Raw genomic sequence first — 21,526 nt, 5'->3', positions numbered from 1 at the left:
CCGTCGAAAGCTTCTTTAATTCTGAGAGGATTTTATAGTGCTTATGGGATACCCTATCCCACAGACATTCCAAGATACTAATTTTAGCTTCCCATTAGGCATATTCATGAGTGAATACAAAAATTAATACAATCAAATAAAATCGACATATAGTAGTGGGCTTCTCCCCAGCTAAGGAACCCACCAGGGTCTGACCAATAGATGTCTAATTGGTTCTGATGAGGTCTATCTGCACAAAATCCTATAATTTGTCCCTTATGACCCCTCACCACCCCCCTTCTTCCATCAGTATCCCCTCTAATCCCATATATTCCGAGGTTACCTCCATACACATACGCCTTTTACCATTCAAACATAGTCAGTTCCCTGGTACAGATATCTATAAAAATTGAAATAAAAAGTGCTAACTTTCCCCAGAGCTTTAAAAAAAAAAAGAAAAAAGAAGCCCTTGATCAAAGCCTGTGTGACCAAGGTTATGAGTTAAAACATTCCAAAAAGCAAAAGTACTATTCTGCGTTCCCATTACAGAGAAATTATATGTCACGAGTGTTCCACATTTCAGATCTCTGCTGAATCCATCCAGGGAATACATCCCTGCACGTCTGGTTCAGAGAAGTGCTGTGGCTTGACCATTACTGATACTTCTAAAGTTCTTATGTTGAATTCACTTTATCAGCCAGGCTTGGAAATCACAAACATACAACATAGATGATTAACATCCAGAGTAAGCCAATAAACGCCATATTATCCTCATATGGCTAAAATTATATGTCACGAGTGTTCCACACTGCTGAAATCATCCAGGAAATACATCCCTGCACTCCCGGTACAGAGAAGTGCTGTAACTTGACCATTACTAATACTTCTAAAGTTTGTCTGCTAAATTCACTTTTATCAGCCAGGCTTGGAAATCCCCAAACATATAGCACAGATGAGTAACATCCAGAGTAAGCCAGTAGACACCCTATTGTCCTCATATGGCTAAACTGATTCATACATTAACCACTCCACCACTTACAGTGATATTCAACCTAAATAAATGAAACTGGACAAAAATGTCCCATCACAGCTCATAAATCAAAATCTATTATTTATTTCTAAAAACTTCTTCAACCATTCATATTCCCTAACGGGTAATCTAATATTTCACATCATCTGTTTTTCACCATCTTTTCCAAAGCACCTTAATAATGTTTTTAGGAAGGGGTTATTGGTTTCATATAATTATACGTGCCTCCTGGCACTGTTAAATGCTGTTATCTATAATCATCAACCTCCAACCACCTCCCTTTTGTGTTTTCTTTAAAGTGCAATGTCAAGTGCAATTTAAATTAAATGGCTGAAACTTCTAAGACTACTAAATCGCTTGCCCCACAATTTTTCACACTGTTGTTACCAGCCCCGCTTACTGTCCCGACGTGACCGCGTTTCAAACCAACTGTCCTTCTTCAAGGGATATCTGTCTGTGCTGTAATCCGTGGGTCATTTCTGAAAAGCGTGATTCCTTTGATGATCTTCCTTTAGTCTGACATATTGTTCAAAGTCAGCGCCAAATAATAGATAGATTTTGATTTATGAGCGGTGATGGGACATTTTTGTCCAGTTTGATTTATTTAAACTGATTCATAGGCATCAAATAGAAACAAGAACCAATATCAGTCTTGAGCACTGTTCTTCTTCTTTTCTTACTGTTCTGCCATTTGTAATGCTTTCCTGGCCATGTAAATCCATCATACTCCTTCCGGCAAATGCACCCGAAGGCGCGCAGGGTATAATAGTGCCGTCTCAGGCCCAGCTTGTATAGATGCGAGTACGCAGGAGAAAACTCCTTCCTGTTTAAGGTTAATTTAACCGAGTAATCCTGAAAAACTAAAATGTTTTTATTCTTATATGTCAGCTGTTTTCCTGCTCGTGATTCTCTGAGAATATCTGCTTTGTATGCGAAGTCCAGAAATGGAGAAATTACTTACCTGATAATTTCATTTTCCTTAGTGTAGATAGATGGACTCAGGACCTATGGTATTGTGCTCTCCTGATAGCAGATGGAAGATGGAGTCAGATTTCAAAGCTGACGTCAGCCTACATATACCCGTGCAGCATGCTTAGCTCTTCAGTATTCTCTTCGAAAAGCCAGTGTGGATATATGTTGCTTAATACTTGATTAACCTTGAACTGGTTCAACTGATTATATATATAAGAACTTTTTGGCACTGGAGACTGCTGGTGCACTGAAACAATAAACGCCGACACCTAAGTAACAGTGGGTGTCTTAAAATAGAGGTAGGCCGTGGCTTACCCGTACAGTCTCGAGATTTGATATCCAAGGTTCTCTATTTCTGGAGCAGCCGTGGAAGGGATGCTGAGTCCATCTGTCTACACTAAGGAAAATGAAATTATCAGCTAAGTAATTTCTCCATTTCCTAGCGTTTAGCCAGATGGACTCAGGACCAATGGGATGTACAGAATCTACTCCCCTACCGGGTGGGAGGCTGCCCGTGTCCCACTTAGTGCTGCCCTTGCGAAGGCTGTATATCCTCCCTGGCTTGGACATCCAGGCGGTAGAACCTGGAGAAGGTGTGTAGGGAGGACCATGTTACTGCCCAACAGATCTCGGCTGGTGAAAGCAGCCTGGTTTCAGCCCAGGAGACTGCCTGGGCCCTTGTAGAATGCACCTTGACCTGTAGAGGTAGTGGTTTTCCTGCCTCTATGTAGGCTGCATTAATTACTTTGATCCAGCGGGCTATGGTCGCCCGCGATGCCGCTTCCCCTTGTTTCTTCCCGCTGTGAACTGGTGATCAGTTTTGCGCAATGATTCCAATCTCTTGAGGTATCGGACTAGGATTCTGCCGACAATCAGGTGGCGAAGGAGGCATGAGTCTTCTGAATCTGTGTTCATCTGGTGATGGTAAGGATATGGTCAGGTTCATATGGAACTGGGAAACCACTTATGGAAGGAAGGATGGTACCGTACACAGCTGTATGGTGCCTGGGGTGAACCTAAGGAACGGTTCTTGACAGGATAATGCTTGAAGTTCGGAGATGTGCCAAGCTGAGCCTATTGCGATCAAGAATGCTGTCTTTAAGGTCAAGAGGCGTAGAGACAGACCGTTTGTTGGTCTGAAGGACCCCCCTGCTAGGAAGTCTAGTACTAGGTTGAGGTTCCATAGAGGCACCAGCCACTTTAGTGGTGGCCGGAGTTGTTTGACTCCTTTCAGGAAGCGAGACACATCAGGATGAGTTGATAGTCTGATGTCATCCACTTCGGACCTGAAACAGGCCAGTGCTGCGACTTGAACCTAGAGGGAGTTGAGAGACAACTCCTTCTGCATGCCATCCTGTAGGAATTCTAGGATCGTGGGAATCTTGGCTGTCCTTGGAAGGAGGGCGCGGTCTTCAGATATTCTCCTTATCCGTATCCGTATGTAAGACAGAGATGTGGAGAACTTGGAGCAGGGTGTCAATCATGGCTTTTGAGTAGCTGCGCTTCTTTAGGTTAGTCCTCTCAAGGGCCATACCGTAAGAGAGGATCGAACCGGGTCTTCGTGGGAGATCAGTCCCTGCTGAAGAAGGTCCCTGTATGGCGGTAGACGCAGAGGATTGCCCGCCAATAGTCTTCGCATGTCCGCGTACCATGGTCTTCTTGGCAAATCCGGGGCGACTAGTAGGACTAGTCCCCTGTGGTGCTCTATCTTGTGAATCACCCTGCCCAGTAGGGGCCAGGGTGGGAAGGCGTACAGGAGGTCTTCCTCTGGCCAGTTCTGGACGAGAGCGTCGATTCCTTGCGATTGTGGTTCTCATCTGCGGCTGAAAAATCTGGGGACTTGGGCATTGCGACGAGTTGCTAGGAGGTCCATGGCTGGGGGACCCCATCTATTCACTATCAGCTGGAAGGCTGTTTCCGCCAGCGACCATTCCCCCGGGTCTAGGCTCTCTCTGCTGAGATAATCCGCTGAGATGTTGTCTTTTCCTGCGATGTGGGAGGCCAAAATCCCTTGCAGGTTTATTTCCGCCCACTCCATATGAGAGGGTCTATTTCCATACACACCTGCTGGCTCTTTGTTCCTTCCTGAAGGTTGATGTAGGCCACAGTTGTTGCATTGTCCGACATGACTCTGACAGACTTGCCTCGGAGTCTGTGACTGAATCGCATGCAGGCTAGTCTGACCGCTCGAGCTTCCAGGCGGTTTATGTTTCATTCCGCCTCTTCTTTGTTCCATTGTCCCTGGGCTGTTAGTTCCTGACAGTGGGCTCCCCACCCTCGCAGACTCGCGCCCGTAGTGAGCAAGATCCACTTAGGTGCGAATAGGTTTACGCCTCTGCTTAGGTGTTCTTCCTGTAGCACCACTAAAGCTGATGCCGAACCTCTGTCGGTAGCTGGAGGCGAATTGAGTAGTTCTGGGACACTGGATTCCATCGTGACAATAGGGAGCATTGTAGTGGTCGCATATGGGCCCTTGCCCATGGAACAACTTCCAGAATTGATGTCACGAGGCCGAGGACTTGAAGGTAGTCCCATACCTTGGGGCGAGCCGAGTTCAACAGGTTTTGCAATTGACCCATCAGTTTCCTTCTCCTTGGAGGGGGAAGGTAGACCTTGTCCAGCTTGGTATCGAACCGGACTCCCAAGTATTCTAGTGACTGGGAGGGCTGTAGGCAGGTCTTGGCTGTGTTCATGACCCACCCAAGCTCTTGTAGTAGGTTCTTGACTCTGGTGATTGCGTGGCGATTCTCCTCCAGAGACTTTGCTCTGATCAGCCAATCGTCCAAGTAAGGATGTACCAGAACTCCTTCTCTCCTTAGTGTTGCCGCTAGTACCATCATAATTTTGGTGAAGGTTCTGGGAGCAGTAGCTAGCCCGAAGGGTGGTGCTCGAAACTGGTAATGATTGCCCAGTATCGCAAAGCGCAGGAAGCGTTCGTGGTCCTGATGTGAAGGATGTGAAGGTAGGCTTCGGATAGGTCCAAGGAGGTTAAGAATTTTCCCGGTTATACCACCATTATAACACAGCGTAAGGTTTCCATGCAGAAGTGTGGTACCTTCGGGTAGCGGTTGACGACCTTGAGATCCAGGATGGGCCAGAATGTTCCTTCTTTCTTGGGAACGATAAAATAGATGGAATATTGGCCAGTATTTAGCTGAGAAGTGGGCACCGGAGCTATTGCCTACAGGCTGAGTAGTCTTGCTAGTGTAGTTTCCACTGCCAGTCTCTTGGAGTGGGAGTGGCACGGTGATCTCATAAATTTGTCTGGGGGGGATGCTTTGGAATTCCAGGGAGTACCCCTCTCGAATGATAGTTAGGACCCACTTGTCCGATGTTACTTTGACCCATCTTTGGTAGAAGAGGGTAAGTCTGTCCCCTATGTCTTCTTCCTGTGGATAGGTCTGCATCTTCTCATTGTGGGGCACGGCCGGAGCCTGCCCCTGAGCTTGCTCCTCTCTTAATGTGCTTGTTCCGAAAGGACTGAAACCTTCCTGAAGTACGAGGTGCTTGGGACTGTGTGTTCTTGTAAGGTTTAAAACGCTGCGATCCTCTACCCTTGGTTCTTCTGAGGGAGGAGCGCTGATATGTTCTTTTGTTCCTGTCTTCAGGTAATCGGGGTACTGGGGATTCGCCCCATTTGTTGGCTAACTTCTCCAGTTCGCTCCCGAACAGGAGAGATCCTTTAAAAGGCATTTTTGTGAGGTTCGCCTTAGAAGTCGCATCAGCCGACCAATTTCGGAGCCATAATTGTCTTCTGGCCGCCACTGCGGCGGCGACACCTCTGGATGATGTGCGCACGAGGTCTGCGGTAGCATCGGTGAGAAAGGAGACCGCAGGTTCCATCGCTTCTCTGGTCGTGGTAGCGTCTCTGGAGAGGATCAAACAGGAATGTGCCACCAAGGCGCAGCAGGAGGCAATTTGTAGCGTCATTGCTGAAACATCAAAGGACTGCTTAAGGATGGCTTCCAGCCGTCTGGCTTGGGCGTCCTTCAGTGCCGCTCCTCCCTCCACAGGGATCGTGGTGCGTTTTGAGATAGCACAGATCATAGCTTCCACTTTAGGGAGCGTAGAAGTTCCTTGGCCGTGGGTTCCAGTGGGTATAGGGTTTCTAGGGCCTATCCCCTTTAAAGCTGGCCTCTGGAGCATTCCATTCCAGGGCTCCAACATAGGAAAATAGCATGAGGCTTTATGGATGTACACCAACATGGGATTCTTTTTCGGTTCCAATGTAGGGTCCGTGTCTAGGAGACCCAGTGTCTTTGGAGCATGGTCCGATATGGCTCCATCCCTGGGGGGATTTCCCCTTCTTCCAGGGAGTTGGTTTCCTCATCTGAGGTGTCTGGATCCCCATCCAAGATGCTCTTGGTTAGGAGAGGCATGTCTCAAGAGCCTCGGGAGGTGCTGAGAAGGGCTTGTGCTTCCGGCGGAGTTTGAGGCAAGTGGACAGCTGGGGCTGGTTGCGCCTGGACAAAGGTTTGCAGCCCTTTGAAAAATTCTACCCAGGAGAAGGTTCCTGGTTCCATGTTGATACCAGGAGGGATTGAAGTGGCAGCCCCAGAAGAACTTTCCTGTGGGGGCGCCGAGTTGGACATAGTTAGATCTGGGGTGCCATCATCAGTGGTTCCGGATCCCGCTCCTGGCTGTGGGAGGTCTTGATTTGGTTCTCCCTGGTTCTGTTCACACTGCTGGCACAGGAGGGATTCTAAATCAGGCTGTGCAGCTCTAAGGTGGCAGGCTGGGCAAACGAAGGGTCCCTTGGCCTTCTTGGATGGAGGTGCCATTGTTTGTGCACGTGTAGGGCTTCAAAAACTCGTCAGTGCAAGAGTTGTGCGCGTCGGGAGCGCAGAAGTTATGCACAGCACATACACACAAGTTGTGTGTGCAGGCGGCGGGCTTTGTGCACGTGGCACAGTTATGCGCGCAGCCTAGTTGTGCGTGCCGCTGTGCGCACAACTGAGATGTGCACGCAGTTAAACGTGTATCCCTACGGAAGCGCTCAAGTTAGGTGCCTCGGGCTTCTGGCCTGCTCCGCATGTACCGACGGGAAGAGGGAGCCAACGACCCCTGCGACAAGATGGCGACCCCCCCTCCCCCCCCCCGAGGGTCTCCATGTGTGTGGACTCTCGCACCAGATCAGGGCCTAGCCAGAGAAAGGCTGCTCAACCCGATTTAAACCTTGTCGGAGGAAGGTTGGTACGGCTGTTCGAGCCTTGGGGACCGGAGACTTAGAAGTAAAGGTTTCTACCTTACCTGGTCTCGGCGCTTACCGGTCATGTGCCGGGCAGTCTCCAGCTGCGGGAGGAGAGGGACATACAGTCATCGCCGCGCTCGAATCTTCACCCACTGAGTGATATCGAATCGACCTCGGGAAAATCTCGACTGTGGGAAGGACCGTTAGGTTTCACCGCAGGAGAAGCGAGGCTCTCTTCTTAAAAGTAAATTTTCTTTCTTCTTTATGTTACACTATTCTCTTTTGGATAATGTCCGCATCTGCTATGGGAGACGGAGAAATATTGAAGAGCTAAGCATGCTGCACGGGTATATGTAGGCTGATGTCAGCTTTGAAATCTGACTCCGTCTCCCATCTGCTATCAGGAGAGCACAATACCATTGACTCTGAGTCCATCTGGCTACACGCTAGGAAAGCGGGCAATAATTACCCATGGGCATTCAGACCACTCTTGACGTGCTCCTAACCTGTGAGCCCATTTGATCCGCAAAGGCCCTCTTTTGAGGCTCAAGCCCAACTCTGATGTTATTCATTTTTCCAAAAAGGAGGCAAGCTTAGTTTCGGGTAGGCCCACTAGTCTGGATCGATTTTTGAGGTCTTCCTGCTTCTTTATTGCCACTTGTACCTCAGTGATCCCTGCCGTGGCTGTTCAATCGCATCTTGGTTGGCGGACACTCGCTCTTCCACTTCCCCAAGGCGAGTACAAATGCAGCCATCTTGTCGGAAACGCAGTCCAATCTATCAAAAACCTTAAATTCGGGCTCAAGTGCGGACCACCGCTGACTGCAGCTCCACTTTTGCCGCGCCCAATAGAGAAGGAGCTCCAAGTGCCGCAGTGGCGTCCGCCATTTTGCAGGCCTTAGAACGGAGTCTCCCCTTTTCCATTTTTTCTCTATTTTTCCCTGCCAATCGAGCAGGCATACCTCAAAAATGCACCCTTGATACTTGAAGAGCAGGTCCCATAGTAGTTAGGATTAAAAATAAATTAGCTAGCACACATAAAAAGACCGACAACATTCAAAGGGCGCACGGAGCAAGGGGAATCACATCCTACCCCGTGCAAGACATCACGTGACCCCCTGCAATACCATTTTATTGGACAAACTTAATATCCTACAGGAAAACAGGAAGGAGGGTGGGATGTAGTAGATGTGTTAGCAGAGTGATATGAAAGTGAAAGTAATGTGAAAGTGAAATAAAAAAATGTCTAGTACTGAATAAAAAAAACAAGATTTTATCATCTTTTTGTTAGTTATTGAAATGTTTGAACATTTTATCTTCAAACGTCTTAAGTTCTTAGATTGTTTTGATTCAGCATACTCCTTACTACTGGATTAATTTAATTCTTTTGCGACTAGTTTTCAAGTGTTATGCTTCCTTCATCATGTCAGTACAAAATAAGCTATGGATGATGTTTCCAGAATATATATTATAGATTGTATTGCAATAGTGGTGTTTTCAAAGCAGTAACCAACTGTAAAGTATAAAAAAACTGAGGAGGGATAGGTAGGGGGAAGGAGGAGATGATGCTTTTGCAGACGGCTGAGAAAACTGAGGGAGACAGCAGACTTTAGAGCTAAAGTTTCCTTAGCTGGTAAGGAAATTCTGCTGTCTCCCTCATATAAAAAGAAAATTGTTAGAATCCCTAAACTACATGACAAGATGGTGGGGCCGGCACATTTGAGTCCTAATATTAAGGTCTTTCACAGGGAGTACAATTATATGAAAACACTCTCACCTTTAGAGCCAGATTTTCAGAATCTGGACCCAGATCTCGCAGGAAAGAGTCATTCCTCAGATCAGCTTTTAGTTTAGACAGCTCAGCTTCAGCCAGTTTCAGGGATTTTTGGAGGGCATGTTTTTCCTTGCTTGAGATTTCTCTTTCAGAAGCAAGCAGTGCATCAACATTTACTTCATTGTCCAGAGAATGTCTACAAACCTGAAGAGAACAGATCTTTTTTTCATACATAATATTTACATTTCAACCAGTACAGGGCAAAATGCTTTTAAATGTACTTATTTTTTTGTGTATCGTTCTCATCAGTGATTGATACTATTTTCATTTAAGTCACACTCATGTTGCATGGCCTAAGTCCTCCTTGGCAGTCACAACATATGTGTAACATAACTATGCGCATGATAATGAGTCTGTGAAGTCACAAACTGTAGGACAGCAATCACTGATGGAAGCAGACACCAAGTGGTAGTTTATTTAAAGATGAAAGAACAAACATAGGATATCACAGCAGATAACAACCAAAACAGTCTACCCCAAATTGTTTGCCCATTCTCCCTTCCCATCATAGATTCTTGATGTCCAGTTTTACCCTTTGCCATCTCACAATTAAGGAGCTTCTGTGTGTGTAGAGTAAAGAAGGTTTCTGCTGCACAAAGACAAATCAAACAGTGAAATACCCCTTAGCCACCGGATTACCATTAGCATTCTGAATTCTCTGTTTTTATTTTTTAAAAATTCCTGAAGTTTTTAGGGTTTACCTTCCAAACAAAAAAGTCAGGCTGAAATTGAGATAAAATGAAGAGAAAATCAGCCTAAATCTGGCAAAAAAAACCATTTTAATGCTAGGGACCACTTCCAGGCTTCGAGCTGTAATCCACTTCCAAACCACTCTTCTTCCACGGTAGGTTATCTCCTGTCAATTGGCTTTCAGTTTCTCCTGCTTGGTTTTTTTTCATACAATTTTATCAAGCACAGTATATGTACATAAAAAAAGCAAAAATCTGTTTACCTGTATCAGGTGTTCAAGGACAGCAGGATGCAAGCCCTCATAGATGGGTGATGTCATTCGACAGAGCCTGGCTGGTGAAGTTTATTTTATAGCATCTAAAAGCTTTTGGCACGCTCTACTGATCATGTGCATCTCATACTGCGGGGCCCCTTTGGTTTTTAATATAGCTAACAATATATAGGAACAATTCAAAGGGGAGGCTGGTGGGTTCTATGAGAACTTACATCTGGCTGTCCTTGGAATAAACCTGTTACAGGTAAGCAACTTTTGCATTTTTCCAAGGACAAGTAGGATGTGAAGACCTCACAGTTGGGAAATCCCTAGTTACACATGCCTTCAATGAAAAAGGGGAAAATTTTATTTTGTTGTAAGCTGCTTTGGAAGATTTGATCTGGAAAGCGATTAATAAATAATTTGAAATAAATAAATAAATAGGAAAACAGTGCCAACAGGCAAGTGTTTCTGGTGGCAACAAACCATTATCATTTATAACTGGTTTTTAAGATGGCAGTCTGGAAAACAGTAATAATGGGTATTAGGGGCAAAGGAGTTGGCTCAGGACTGGATTAAGGGGTGGGATAGCCAGGCAACTGCCTGGGGCACCAACCTGTAAGGCACACTAAATATACGATTGACGAGGCACACAATATTAGCCTGCCCAAGGTGCCCACATGTCTTAACCCAGCCCTGAGTTGGATGCTAAACTCCTCAGGACAGACTGTCCAAAACTACTGTTGCACTGGGAGTTTTCATCTAAACAATAATGGTATGTGACTATATGGACTGAACTCCATGTCACAATCTTACAAATCTCCACCATGGAGGTCAATTTTAGGTGGGAAATGGACGCTGCCATAGCTCTGACACTATGAATCTTGACATGTCCTTCCAGAGACAGGCCTGTCTGGACATAACAGAAAGAGATGCAATCTGCTATCCAATTAAAAAGGTTCCGTTTGGCAACAGCAGTTCCAGATTTATTGGAATCAAAATCAAAAAGTTGAGTGGACTTTCTAAGAGCTTCAGTCTCCTCCAGATAGAAGTCTTTTGCAATTCAAATTGTGTAAGGCTAGTTCACATTTGTGGACACATGGCCTAAGGAATAATGTTATGACAACAAATGACCAGTTAAGGTACAAGTCAGATACTATGGGTGGCTTCAAATGACTTAAGTCCTGTATGAATCTGACAGCTAAAGGCTGTATACAGATAGGTTTACCTTCAACATGTTAGTGATAAGCCACAACTGCACTAACATAAATTCTTACGAATTAGTCTTCAGACCAGAATTTAAAAGATGTAGAAAATATTCAAGCAGTTTTTGTGTGCAACAGAACAAAATGATCTAGGGCAGTGATGGCGAACTCCAGTCCTTGAGTGCCACAAGCAGGTCAGATTTTCAGGATATCCACAATGAATATGCATGAGATAGATTTGCATACAATGGAGGCAGTGCATGCAAATCTTTCTCATGCATATTCATTGTAGATATCATGAAAACCTGGCCTGTTTGTAGCACTCGAAGACTGGAGTGCGCCATCACTGGTCTAGGGTCTTTACCTCACACTAGAAGACAAACCACCTCTCTTTAAAATCATATTTTCTGGAGATCACATGATGCTTTGAGGAGAGCGGACGTGAGCTCCCGTCTCGGATCCGTGTTTGCAAATCCAGCCCTATCCACAGCGACTCCTTTGCCCCACTGGTGAAATCGGTGATACCGGCTACTCCCCAGTACACCACGGCTTCGTTACCTTTTTTATTTCTGGCGCAAATGGCATCGCAGGTGGCGAAGAAAGACAGGGATAAAGAGAAGGCCCATTCTGCAGACTTGCTACCGGAAGATGACATCGTGCTCACTGATGCAGCACACCCGGCAGCCACCGCTGATATCAAGGCGGCAGTGGTAGGTGCCTTGGAACCTGAACTAAAAAAATTTCAGCTAAACTGACTGACCTTCCTGAAGCCTTTGCGGGTTATGAAGCTCGATTTAACCAGGTAGAGCAGAGGGTGTCAGATACACAAGATGGCCTTCTCACGGCCCAGACCAAGCTAGCTCAGTTGAAAGTGGCCCTGACTAAGCAGGCTGACCGACTCGATGACCTGGAGAATCGCTCGCGCCGCTCTAACTTTTGCTTCGTGGGGCTACCGGAAGCTCTGGAGGATGAAGACCTGGCTACCTTTCTGGAGACATGGCTTTCCTGCGAATTGGGCCTATCGTCCTCCCACGGCCCCCTGCGGATAGAAAGAGCGCATAGGCTGCGGCCCAAAGAGGCAGGCTTAAACAAACCACGTGTGGTAATTGCAAAGATTTTTAACTTTGCTCATAAAGCTGAAATCCTGCAATCCTTGCGATGTGGGAAATCCCTTGCATATAACAACAAGAAGGTGCTGGTGTTCCAGGACTACTCTGTGACTTTGGCTGCCCAATGGTGGACGTTCGCCCCTCTTTGCTCTAAGCTCTTCGTGATGGGGATCCGGGCAGTCCTGGAATATCCAGCCAGAGTTCGAGTGCAAGCCCCTGATGGAGTGCAATGGTTCTCTGCAGTGGGAGAGCTTAAAACATTTTTAAAGGAGCGGGAGGACTGGGGGGCAAATGGCACTGGTGAGACACACGGAGATACCTCTTGAGGAGCAGCTATTGATTCGCCTTCATATAAGTTTCTAAGGAGCTGGTGAACGCTAGCTGCTGTTGTTTTGGAACTATTCTGGTTTATAAAGAGGCAGCCCTGTACTATTTTTTTTCCTTGCATGCGCTGTTTCGGGCACTGAATTTTGCCACAATCCTCTTAGAGAGGAGCCTATGTTTTTTTCCAGGGCCCAGTGACTTTGGACATGCAGACAGTGCCTTCTCTAAGGCTGCTATCTCAGATCACATGTAGCTCTAACAGGTGGACCTTATACTCTGGTTTCTCCACTATTGGCAAGGTTGTATGGAGTTTTTCTTTATGCCATACACCTTCGTTGCCTTACCACCTTCTTGTTTAGATGGGGCTGGAGCGAAGACATGCGATCTGTTGGCATGGTAGTGATCTCAATTGTATTGGGGGTTAATGATTAAAGGGGAAGAAGTGGAACTGGGGGGGTGGGGGAGGGCTAGAATGGTTCACTCTACTATTATGGTATGTGCGTGGATATGTTCTTAAAATGCAACCGGTCTATGTAGTAGGAAGGAGGACTCCAGCTGGGAGGGTCCCCCTTCTTTTGCTTAGCAAGAAACCAACATGCTTGATGTGTTTTTCCCTATGGAATGGCTAAGCAGGGGACTCATCTAGTCTCCTGGAATGTCTGTGGTATTCACTCTCCCATTAAGAGGACGAAAATTCTCACCAGATTGAAGAGAAAGTCGGCCGACTTGGTGTTTTTACAGGAAACACATCTCACCGATACGGAGCATAAAATGTTGCACCAATATTGGGTTGGGGTGGTGCATTATGCTTCTGCATCCACCAAGTTGGCGGGTGTGGCCATTTTGATTCATAAAAATCTACCTCTGACCGTCCAACGGGAAATTAAAGACCCATTGGGCAGATATATTATATTCATTACTGAGATGCACCGTACTCCGATGGTTTTTTGCAACCTGTATGCTCCAAACACTTATAGCCCAAGATTTTTTCGTGAGATTAATAAAATTTTACTTCCTTATTCCTCACATACTTTGATAGTGGGAGGTGACTTTAATGCGGTGCGCGACCCTCTATTGGACAAGTCCTAAGTGAATCCCAATGATCGAGGTAATTTGGTGGAGGTTTCAATAGATGTAATCTGAATCCATTTCTGATTATGCTGAGAACTCAAGTGCATGAGGTTATTCTGGGCCAATCGGTTACATAAAATCATAGCCTTTCCAAGACATGGATACTGTGAACTTGGCTATGCTTTCCTGTATGAAGTCAAAACCCTCCCAGAATTTGGCTGGGATGCTGGTTATGGCTTTTAGGCTCTCTGAAGTATGGGATGATGACAAAATCCCTACTTCTGATGAGGATGAGGGGGTAGAGGATAACACTCAATATCCCACTCAAATACCTCCTAAATGAAGAGGCTGAAACCAGTTTTAATCAAAGCATTTGCTATTACACAAACATGACACTATACTTATGCACATGTAAATTAAGACATGCTTTCAAACAACATAATATGCAGAGCTTTGCAGTAATTTATTATTATTTTGGCAAACTGAGAATGGACTTACATGATCTCCAGAGGGTCCTCTCTGTTTATAAACTCTGAGCTCCTCTTCCAGTTTAATTAGTGCATTCCTTAAATCATTCTTTTCCTCAGTCAGTCTGCTCACATACCCTGTCAGCTCTGCATTCTGGTATAGCAACCTTTCAGTCAGTGAACTACAGGATCCTTTTGGTGGCAATGAACTCTGACAGAAGACAGACAATAAATAAGGGGAAAGTTTACCTTACCAGTTTTGGTGTGACAGACCAAAAGTAATAATACATAGCAGAATGTTGTATATCATCCTAGCTTTTTTATAATATAATACAGCATTATACCTCACCCTATACCTAAGTTATTTCTTCTATGATTTAGGGTTTGGTGCACATCAAGAGAACTTTTTCCAGCAGTGTTATAAACATGTACTAAACCTACTGTTGATTTGTATGCTCTCTAACAGATTCAACATGTGGTTTGAAGATAGCTGGCTGCTACACACTTAGAAGAAAAGCACAGTTTTCTCCTTTTCAATCAGTAGTTTGAAATGTTCCTTTAAAGAAATGTGGAGCTGGCATGTAGCAAGTACTGTGCACTGCCACATGGAGGACCTAGGCTTAATTCCCATACTGGGTCAGACCAGGGGTCCATCGAGCCCAGCATCCTGTTTCCAACAGTGGCCAATCCAGGCTACAATACCTGGAAAGTACCCAAACACTAAATAGATCCCATGCTACTGATACCAGTAGTAGCAGTGGCTATTCTAAGACAACTTGATTAATAGCAGTTAATGGATTTCTCCTCCATGAACTTATCCAAACCTTTTTTTAAACCCAGCTACACTAATTGCACCAATCACATCCTCTGGCAACAAATTCCAGAGCTTAATTGTGCGCTGAATGAAAAAGAATTTTCTCCGATTAGTTTAAATGTGCTACTTGCTAACTTCATGGAGTGCCCCCTAGTCTCATCTGCCATGTTAAAGCCAGCAGAGTCCCATAGAAGATATACGAAGTAGGTTTGCTCGAGTAACCTTTTAAAATTAGGAGCATTCTTAAGTGCAGTAGGCATATTTAAAATCATACCTATGCAAGAGCATGCATGATTTAAAATTCCAGTGTATCTCCGCTCGCGTGCCCATACATGCATGTATAGGCACCCACGTGTTCATTTTAAAATTAACCTGAGTGTCTGTACTAAATGCACAATAAGGTAGATTTTAAAAGCCTTGCGTACACAAAAACGGCCACATATACACGTAAGTGGGTTGCGAAGGAGCTACGTGGATTTTAAAAAGCTGAAAACAGCACGCGTACATTGAGGTACATGTGCCCAGAAAAAGTAGGTGGAAAAGGGGCAGGGCATGGGTGTTCCAGAGGCGGAGCCAGAACTGACACGTGTAACTCTAAATTTTCCTCAGCCTGCACAGGAGTCTGGTGAGAGCAAGTGAGAGAGAAAGAGAGATTCTTTATAGGGCTCAGTCTGATACTCTATATATGGACCATTGTAAGGGGGCTCTTTGATTCGGGGTGAGTTTTCAGGAGGTGGGCTGGGGTTAGGGTGGTGCTGTTGCAGACACATTCAAAGGTATCCATTGTAAAATGGACATTATTCAAGACTTTTAGATCTTATAAATGACAAAAAGGAGTTGATTTGTACAATGCAGGTAGCAGAGACTGCAGTGTACAAATCAACTCCTCTTTTTAGAATTTTCATCACTTAGAAGGTCAAAAAGTCTTTAATGATGTCCATTTTACAATAAATACCTCTGAATATGGCAGTTTGCTTTATTAAGCTCCAAGTCTTTTCATATTTGAAATGCTAGTTTCCTTTAAAATTTGCTTGTAAACAGAGCACATGTACTTGGTAAACTGTGATTTGGCAACATGATAAAAGTAAATATATCAATTCAATATGTTTCCAAACAAGGAACTTATTTTGTATAAATGTACTTTTCCCTGAGCAGAAAGTAAACAATGCAAACGACCTTCATTCTATAAAAGGTATCACTGGAAGATGGCGTGGAGCACGCAGTGTTTCATTGTTCAGAGCACAGGACTAGGAATTGCCTCCTGGCCCTTGGGATCTACTAGTCTGGCTCTGCCACAGTCTGTTGGGCAGGGCTAACTCCTGAAGCAGCATTTATATCTAGGCAACTCAATACATCAAAATGCTGTGGTATAGCAAGAACCACTCTCAAAAACAAAGAGAACTCAAAAATTACTTTCTCACTGCTATGAGGACTTGTTTCTACTGCAGACCAACCCTATGTTGTCCTCTAACCTCCAGTGGAAATTGGAAAAACACATGCTGCAGAAGTATGCTGCTCTCTGACAGGCTCAGCAAACCTTATCCCAAGTTATTTTCTCCATTTAATATTTTTTTCACTATTTTTTCTGGAACCAGCTCAAACTAGTAAACTTTTGAAGTAGGTCAGGTTGAAGAGTATCTTTAATCTCATTTGCCTTAGTTTACTCAACCCTATTATTGTAATTGCAAATTAATATTTTTATCAAAACTATCTTTTATGCTACACCATTGCTAATACTTGGCCCCTATGAAGCTTTCAATAAAAATCAAATCACATGAACCATACATAAATTGTAAACATACTGCAAAATACTAGAATTAAAAACTTCAAGGGAGCAGTTACGTCTTTGGCGTTGTCCTGAAAATGGACATGGTAGGCAATTCTTTAAGCTCCCTTGGAAGATAGAGGAAGCTCTGCTTGTCTAGCAGCCAGCTGGATAGCAGGAATGCAAAGCAGGCTCTCTGTCATAGATCTTAAACAGTGTGATGTGCCTGAACATTTACCCAGGTAAACTGGACTTAATGTATTAACCGTGACAATTTCCAGCATCCATAACTGTGTTGTTCTAATTTACAGTCCCATATAAAAATAAAAAATAACTTGGTTGAATACTAAAATAAGATTGTTTTTTCTCCTTTTACCCTAGGGAAACTATCACATAATCTAGCTGCAAAAACTGGCAGTAAATTTGGCATACATTTCTGAATTGCTAGGCGTTATATGGTAATGTAAGATCCTATATAGAAATAAGGTATTATTTAAAAAGGACAATGGTCCTTGCAATAAAAGATTGAGAACAAATTTGTGCTACTTCAACCCTTTATGTGACAGTCAAAGATAGTAAATCTGACAGTAAAAGTTATGAAATTGGAACAAGACTTCCATTTGTTTGTGACATAGACAGACAACTGTATTTAAAGTCAATATTTCAGACAGCCATGGTTTTGCCATGTCTATTCACAGAAATTTGTGAATATTTACAAAGGTTGCTGTTGACTTCAATAGTGAAATTCATTGCTTAGCAATTTGTTTATTTGGCAAAGACAAAGGCAACTGTGGTTAGGCTCACTATACTAGATATAACACAAAAAAGTCTCCATCTATAATTTGAACATTTTATAACTAATAAATATTTCAATACATTTATTATGCCAATACAGACTTAACAAAAAATATATATAAATAACATATAAACATTTCAAACATAGGTATAGGGATTTGTTTACTCATGGAGGAATCAAAAATTATATGGAAAGAAGTAACATTTTTTGGATCTTTTGATGAATCATCAGGTGAAGAGGAAGGAGCAGAAATATGTTCCCCCTTCCTCTTTGTCATTTGCTTTGGCTTTTTTATATCACTGAGGAGGCAGGTGTGAGGGGGTACATTAGGTCACAATCAGACAAGATCCAGAGGTAGTGTGTGCCAATACTGCTCTGTCCAGACCAAGTTTCCATTCAATTAAATAGCTTGATGTTTAACTTATCTTGGATTTTGTCATAAGGGGAACTGTTGGTTCTAGGTAAGGGTTTGCCTTTTGAACCCATGGTAAAATATGATCAGTTTAGTATTCTTAAACTCATAATGTTTGGCATTCTTGTCTGATATATCTATTTTGGCACAAAATGAAATGGATTCTACCAGCGACTATAGATCTGGTTATACTGAATATACTTCTGAACAATTAGTGTTGCATGATTTAGAAAAGCTGTTGAATGTACCTTGTCCCTTCTATAAGAATTTATCTCGGTATGAATGGCAAGCTTTCAGTCTTTATTTAAGAATGATTTTATAATAATCAATCTAGCAGACAAGAGAGGAGGTATAGTGGCTATGGATATATCAGTATAGGAAAGAAGTTCAGAGGCAAATAACTGATACATCTATTAACAGAGATTATCAAAAATCCAACTCAAGGCACACAATCTGAAATAGATCAATTGGTAAATAAGGGGGGAGAGCTTTCTGACATCTAAGGATCAGGATTTTTTTTAATAGAAAAGTTTCTTCTAGTGCCAGTTTTCTATATTGTTCCAAAGATTCATAAATGTCTTGATAATTTCCAAGGTATCCAATAGTTTCTGGTTTAGGCTCAATTTTAGAACCTTTATCTAAGTTTGCTGATAAACATTTGCAGGCTTTTGTCCCTCAGATTAAGTCCTATGTTTAAGATTCAGCAGACCCGATTAGTCAATTGTGAGACATGTCTGATTTAAAGCCAAGTAGTTTGTTGATTACGCTTGATAAAGAAGCATTATATTCAAACATCCCACAAGAAGAGGCATTGACAGTTCTACAATAATATTTGGACAAGCATTTTGTAGATTTTACTGTTCCTACAGAATTCAAGAAAAGAGGATTTATAGTACGGCAACCAACAAGGACTAAAGTACACAGGCTGGGTAAACAAATAAGCGAGGGAGTAGCTTGCTTATTGCGGCGGTTACTACCCCTAACCAATTAGACTTGATACTTCACATTGATGCAGCTCCAGCACTGCTCTCTGCATCAATGGCGGGGGTGGAAGGAAATTAGAATCAAAAATTTACCAATAAGGGCCCTGACCTCAGTGGTCAGAGTAACAGATAAGTATGAGAAAAATAAGTATGAGTATAAGTAACAGATAAGTATGAGAAAAATAATGGAAACATTATTTATGTAAAGCCGCAAGCTGCAAATTGTTTACTTACTCTATAAACTGTTATATGTAAAAGCTGTTGCCAACTTATTTTATTTTACTGTTTAATTATTGTATAAACTGTTTTAATGTAAAGCCTGTTGCTAATATTACTGTTTACTGTAAACCGAGGTGATGTATACCTATACGTACCGCGGTATATAAAAATCTCTAAATAAATAAATAAATAAATAAATAAAGCTTGCTGGGCTGACTGGATGGGCTGTTTGGTCTTCTTCTGCCGTCATTTCTATGTTATTAGTATATAGCAGACTTTTTTGAGGAACTTTGTATTTATTCATCTATCAAAATCAGGCGGCAATATATTGATAGTTATTGTTTGGGAGGACATGGAGTTATAAAGATTTTTTTTTCTGGCTGATTTCTAGAGACCCTCATTTGAAATATATCATTTAAATCCTTGTTAAATTCCTTTTTGAATATTCTTATTAAGCTTACAGACCAGGTGATAATTACATTTATAAGATACTGACAGATAGAAATACACTTCTTAATTATAGAAGTCACTTTCCATGGTCATTGAGAGGTTACATTACAATGAGACAATTTTTATTCCTTTGGTGATTGTGTAATCAACTACTGCAGAATATAAAATGCAGACAGATGAATTGGTTTTAAAATGTATTCAAAAAGGTTACCTAGTGAGGGTTATTAAATAGACTTTCAAATAAGTGCTTTTTAGCAATGGCGATTTGTTATAGCCCAAAAAAATGCAGAAGGAGAGGCTGACATGTCTTTCTGTTTTCAAATTGTTCTAGCCAGGTGAAAAATTATACATCATTGGTACATTCTTTGCTCTCTCAATATTTTTTACGAGTTTCCCCATTCACATTTTGTAGAACATAAGACTTGCCATACTGAGTCAGACCAAAAGCTCATCTAGCCAGTATCCTGTTATCAACTGTGGCCAAGCCAGGTCACAAGTACCTGGAAGGATCCCAAGGGATAGGTTTCAAGCTGCTTATCCCAAGAAAAAGCAGTGGATTTCTGCAACTCTACCTTAATAATAGTTAATGTACTTTCCCTTCAGGAACTTGTCCAAACCTTTTTTTTAAAACGCAGCTACACTAATAGCTTTCTCCCTGCTACCACCTTTGTGAAAAGGGACCACAATAGCTCTTCTCCACTCATGGCACTACTCCCGTTTCTGGGAATCTATCGAACAGGTATTTCAGTGGACAAGCCAGCACATTTCTGAGCTCCCTTAGGACCTTGGTATATACCTCATCCGGCTTCATGGCCTTGTCCACTTTCAGTTTTCCTAGTTCTTCCCATTCTCTTCTATAAATGGGGCTGTGTTTATCCCACTTGCGTTTGCTCTTCTGTCAAGCAACAATGGTCCTTCTCCAAGACTTTTTTCAGTGAACACCGAACAGAAGTATTTGTTCAATATTTCTTCATCTCCCTCCATGCATTGCTCCTGGTCTCCTTTCAGTTTTACAGTACCACCTCTGGCCTTCCTCCTCTCCTGAGAGATTTGAAAAATGTTTTGTCTCCTCGCTTAACCTCTTTGGCAATCCTTACTTCCGCTTGACATTTTGCTTTCTTGATTTCTTTCCTCATCTCCTTCAACTTCACCAAATATTCTTCCTTGTTCTCCTCTATATGGGATCCCTTGTATTTCTTGAACACTGATCTTTTAGCCTTTATTTTTTTTAGCCACCTCCTTTGAGAATCAAATAGGTTTATTTTTACTCTTACTTTTGCTTATTTTTCTTACATAGAGATTTATTGCCTTAGCAATAGCTCCTTTTAATTTGTTCCATTGTTGATCCACTTCTCCCATCTTTTCCCAGTCTCCTAGTTCCTCCTGAAGGTATGTCTCCTATTTTATCAACTGTAGTTTTGAAATCTAAAACATGGATCTTGGAGAGACTTCTCTCCCTCCTGGCTCCTATATCAAACCATATTGTCTGATGATCACTGACAGATGTAAGCTTCTTTACCTTATAGTCTTTCATTGTTCCATACACAACCCCAACCCCCAGTCTATTCAAAGCCATGCACCAGGTTTTGAGGCATGTGCTGATGTTGTCTATATGTATTAGACTTTCCTTCCCTTTTCCATGAACAGGTAACACTTCTGAAAAAGCAATAGTCTTGATCATGTGCCCAATCTGTTTCCCCAGTATTCAAATCTCTCTGAACTGTGTGGATACTTTTTCTAGCAAGGTCATTGGTCCCCAAATGGACGACAACATCAGTTTTACAGTCTTTTCTTTCTTCACTAATTGCATGGACTATCTTGGTTTACATTTCTACCAGCAGAGGATCCTGGAAGGCATTTAACTATTGTGTTCCCCTTAAATGAATTCCTAGATTAGTGCCTCTGATGACAGAGTCTCAAAGCACAAGGAGCTTTCTGCTATGAACGTTTAGTGTTGTGGGA

At 42.9% G+C, this 21,526-nt stretch overlaps 1 protein-coding gene across 5 annotated transcripts in view; it reads right to left on the bottom strand.

Moving 5' to 3' along the window:
* Positions 1-21,526, bottom strand: part of AKAP9 (A-kinase anchoring protein 9) — a 687,299-nt gene that overhangs the window by 10,773 nt on the left and 655,000 nt on the right. For all 5 annotated transcript variants that reach the window (XM_029588843.1, XM_029588844.1, XM_029588845.1 and 2 more), the window contains 2 exons: positions 14,157-14,336; positions 8,950-9,150 (listed from right to left, as the gene is read on the bottom strand). In XM_029588843.1, the coding sequence (XP_029444703.1) occupies positions 8,950-9,150; positions 14,157-14,336 (381 nt within the window). The remainder of the gene's footprint in view (positions 1-8,949; positions 9,151-14,156; positions 14,337-21,526) is intronic.

Source organism: Rhinatrema bivittatum, chromosome 2 (assembly GCF_901001135.1).
Source record: "Rhinatrema bivittatum chromosome 2, aRhiBiv1.1, whole genome shotgun sequence".
Lineage (NCBI taxonomy): Eukaryota > Metazoa > Chordata > Amphibia > Gymnophiona > Rhinatrematidae > Rhinatrema > Rhinatrema bivittatum.
This window is presented reverse-complemented; position numbering and strand designations above follow the sequence as displayed.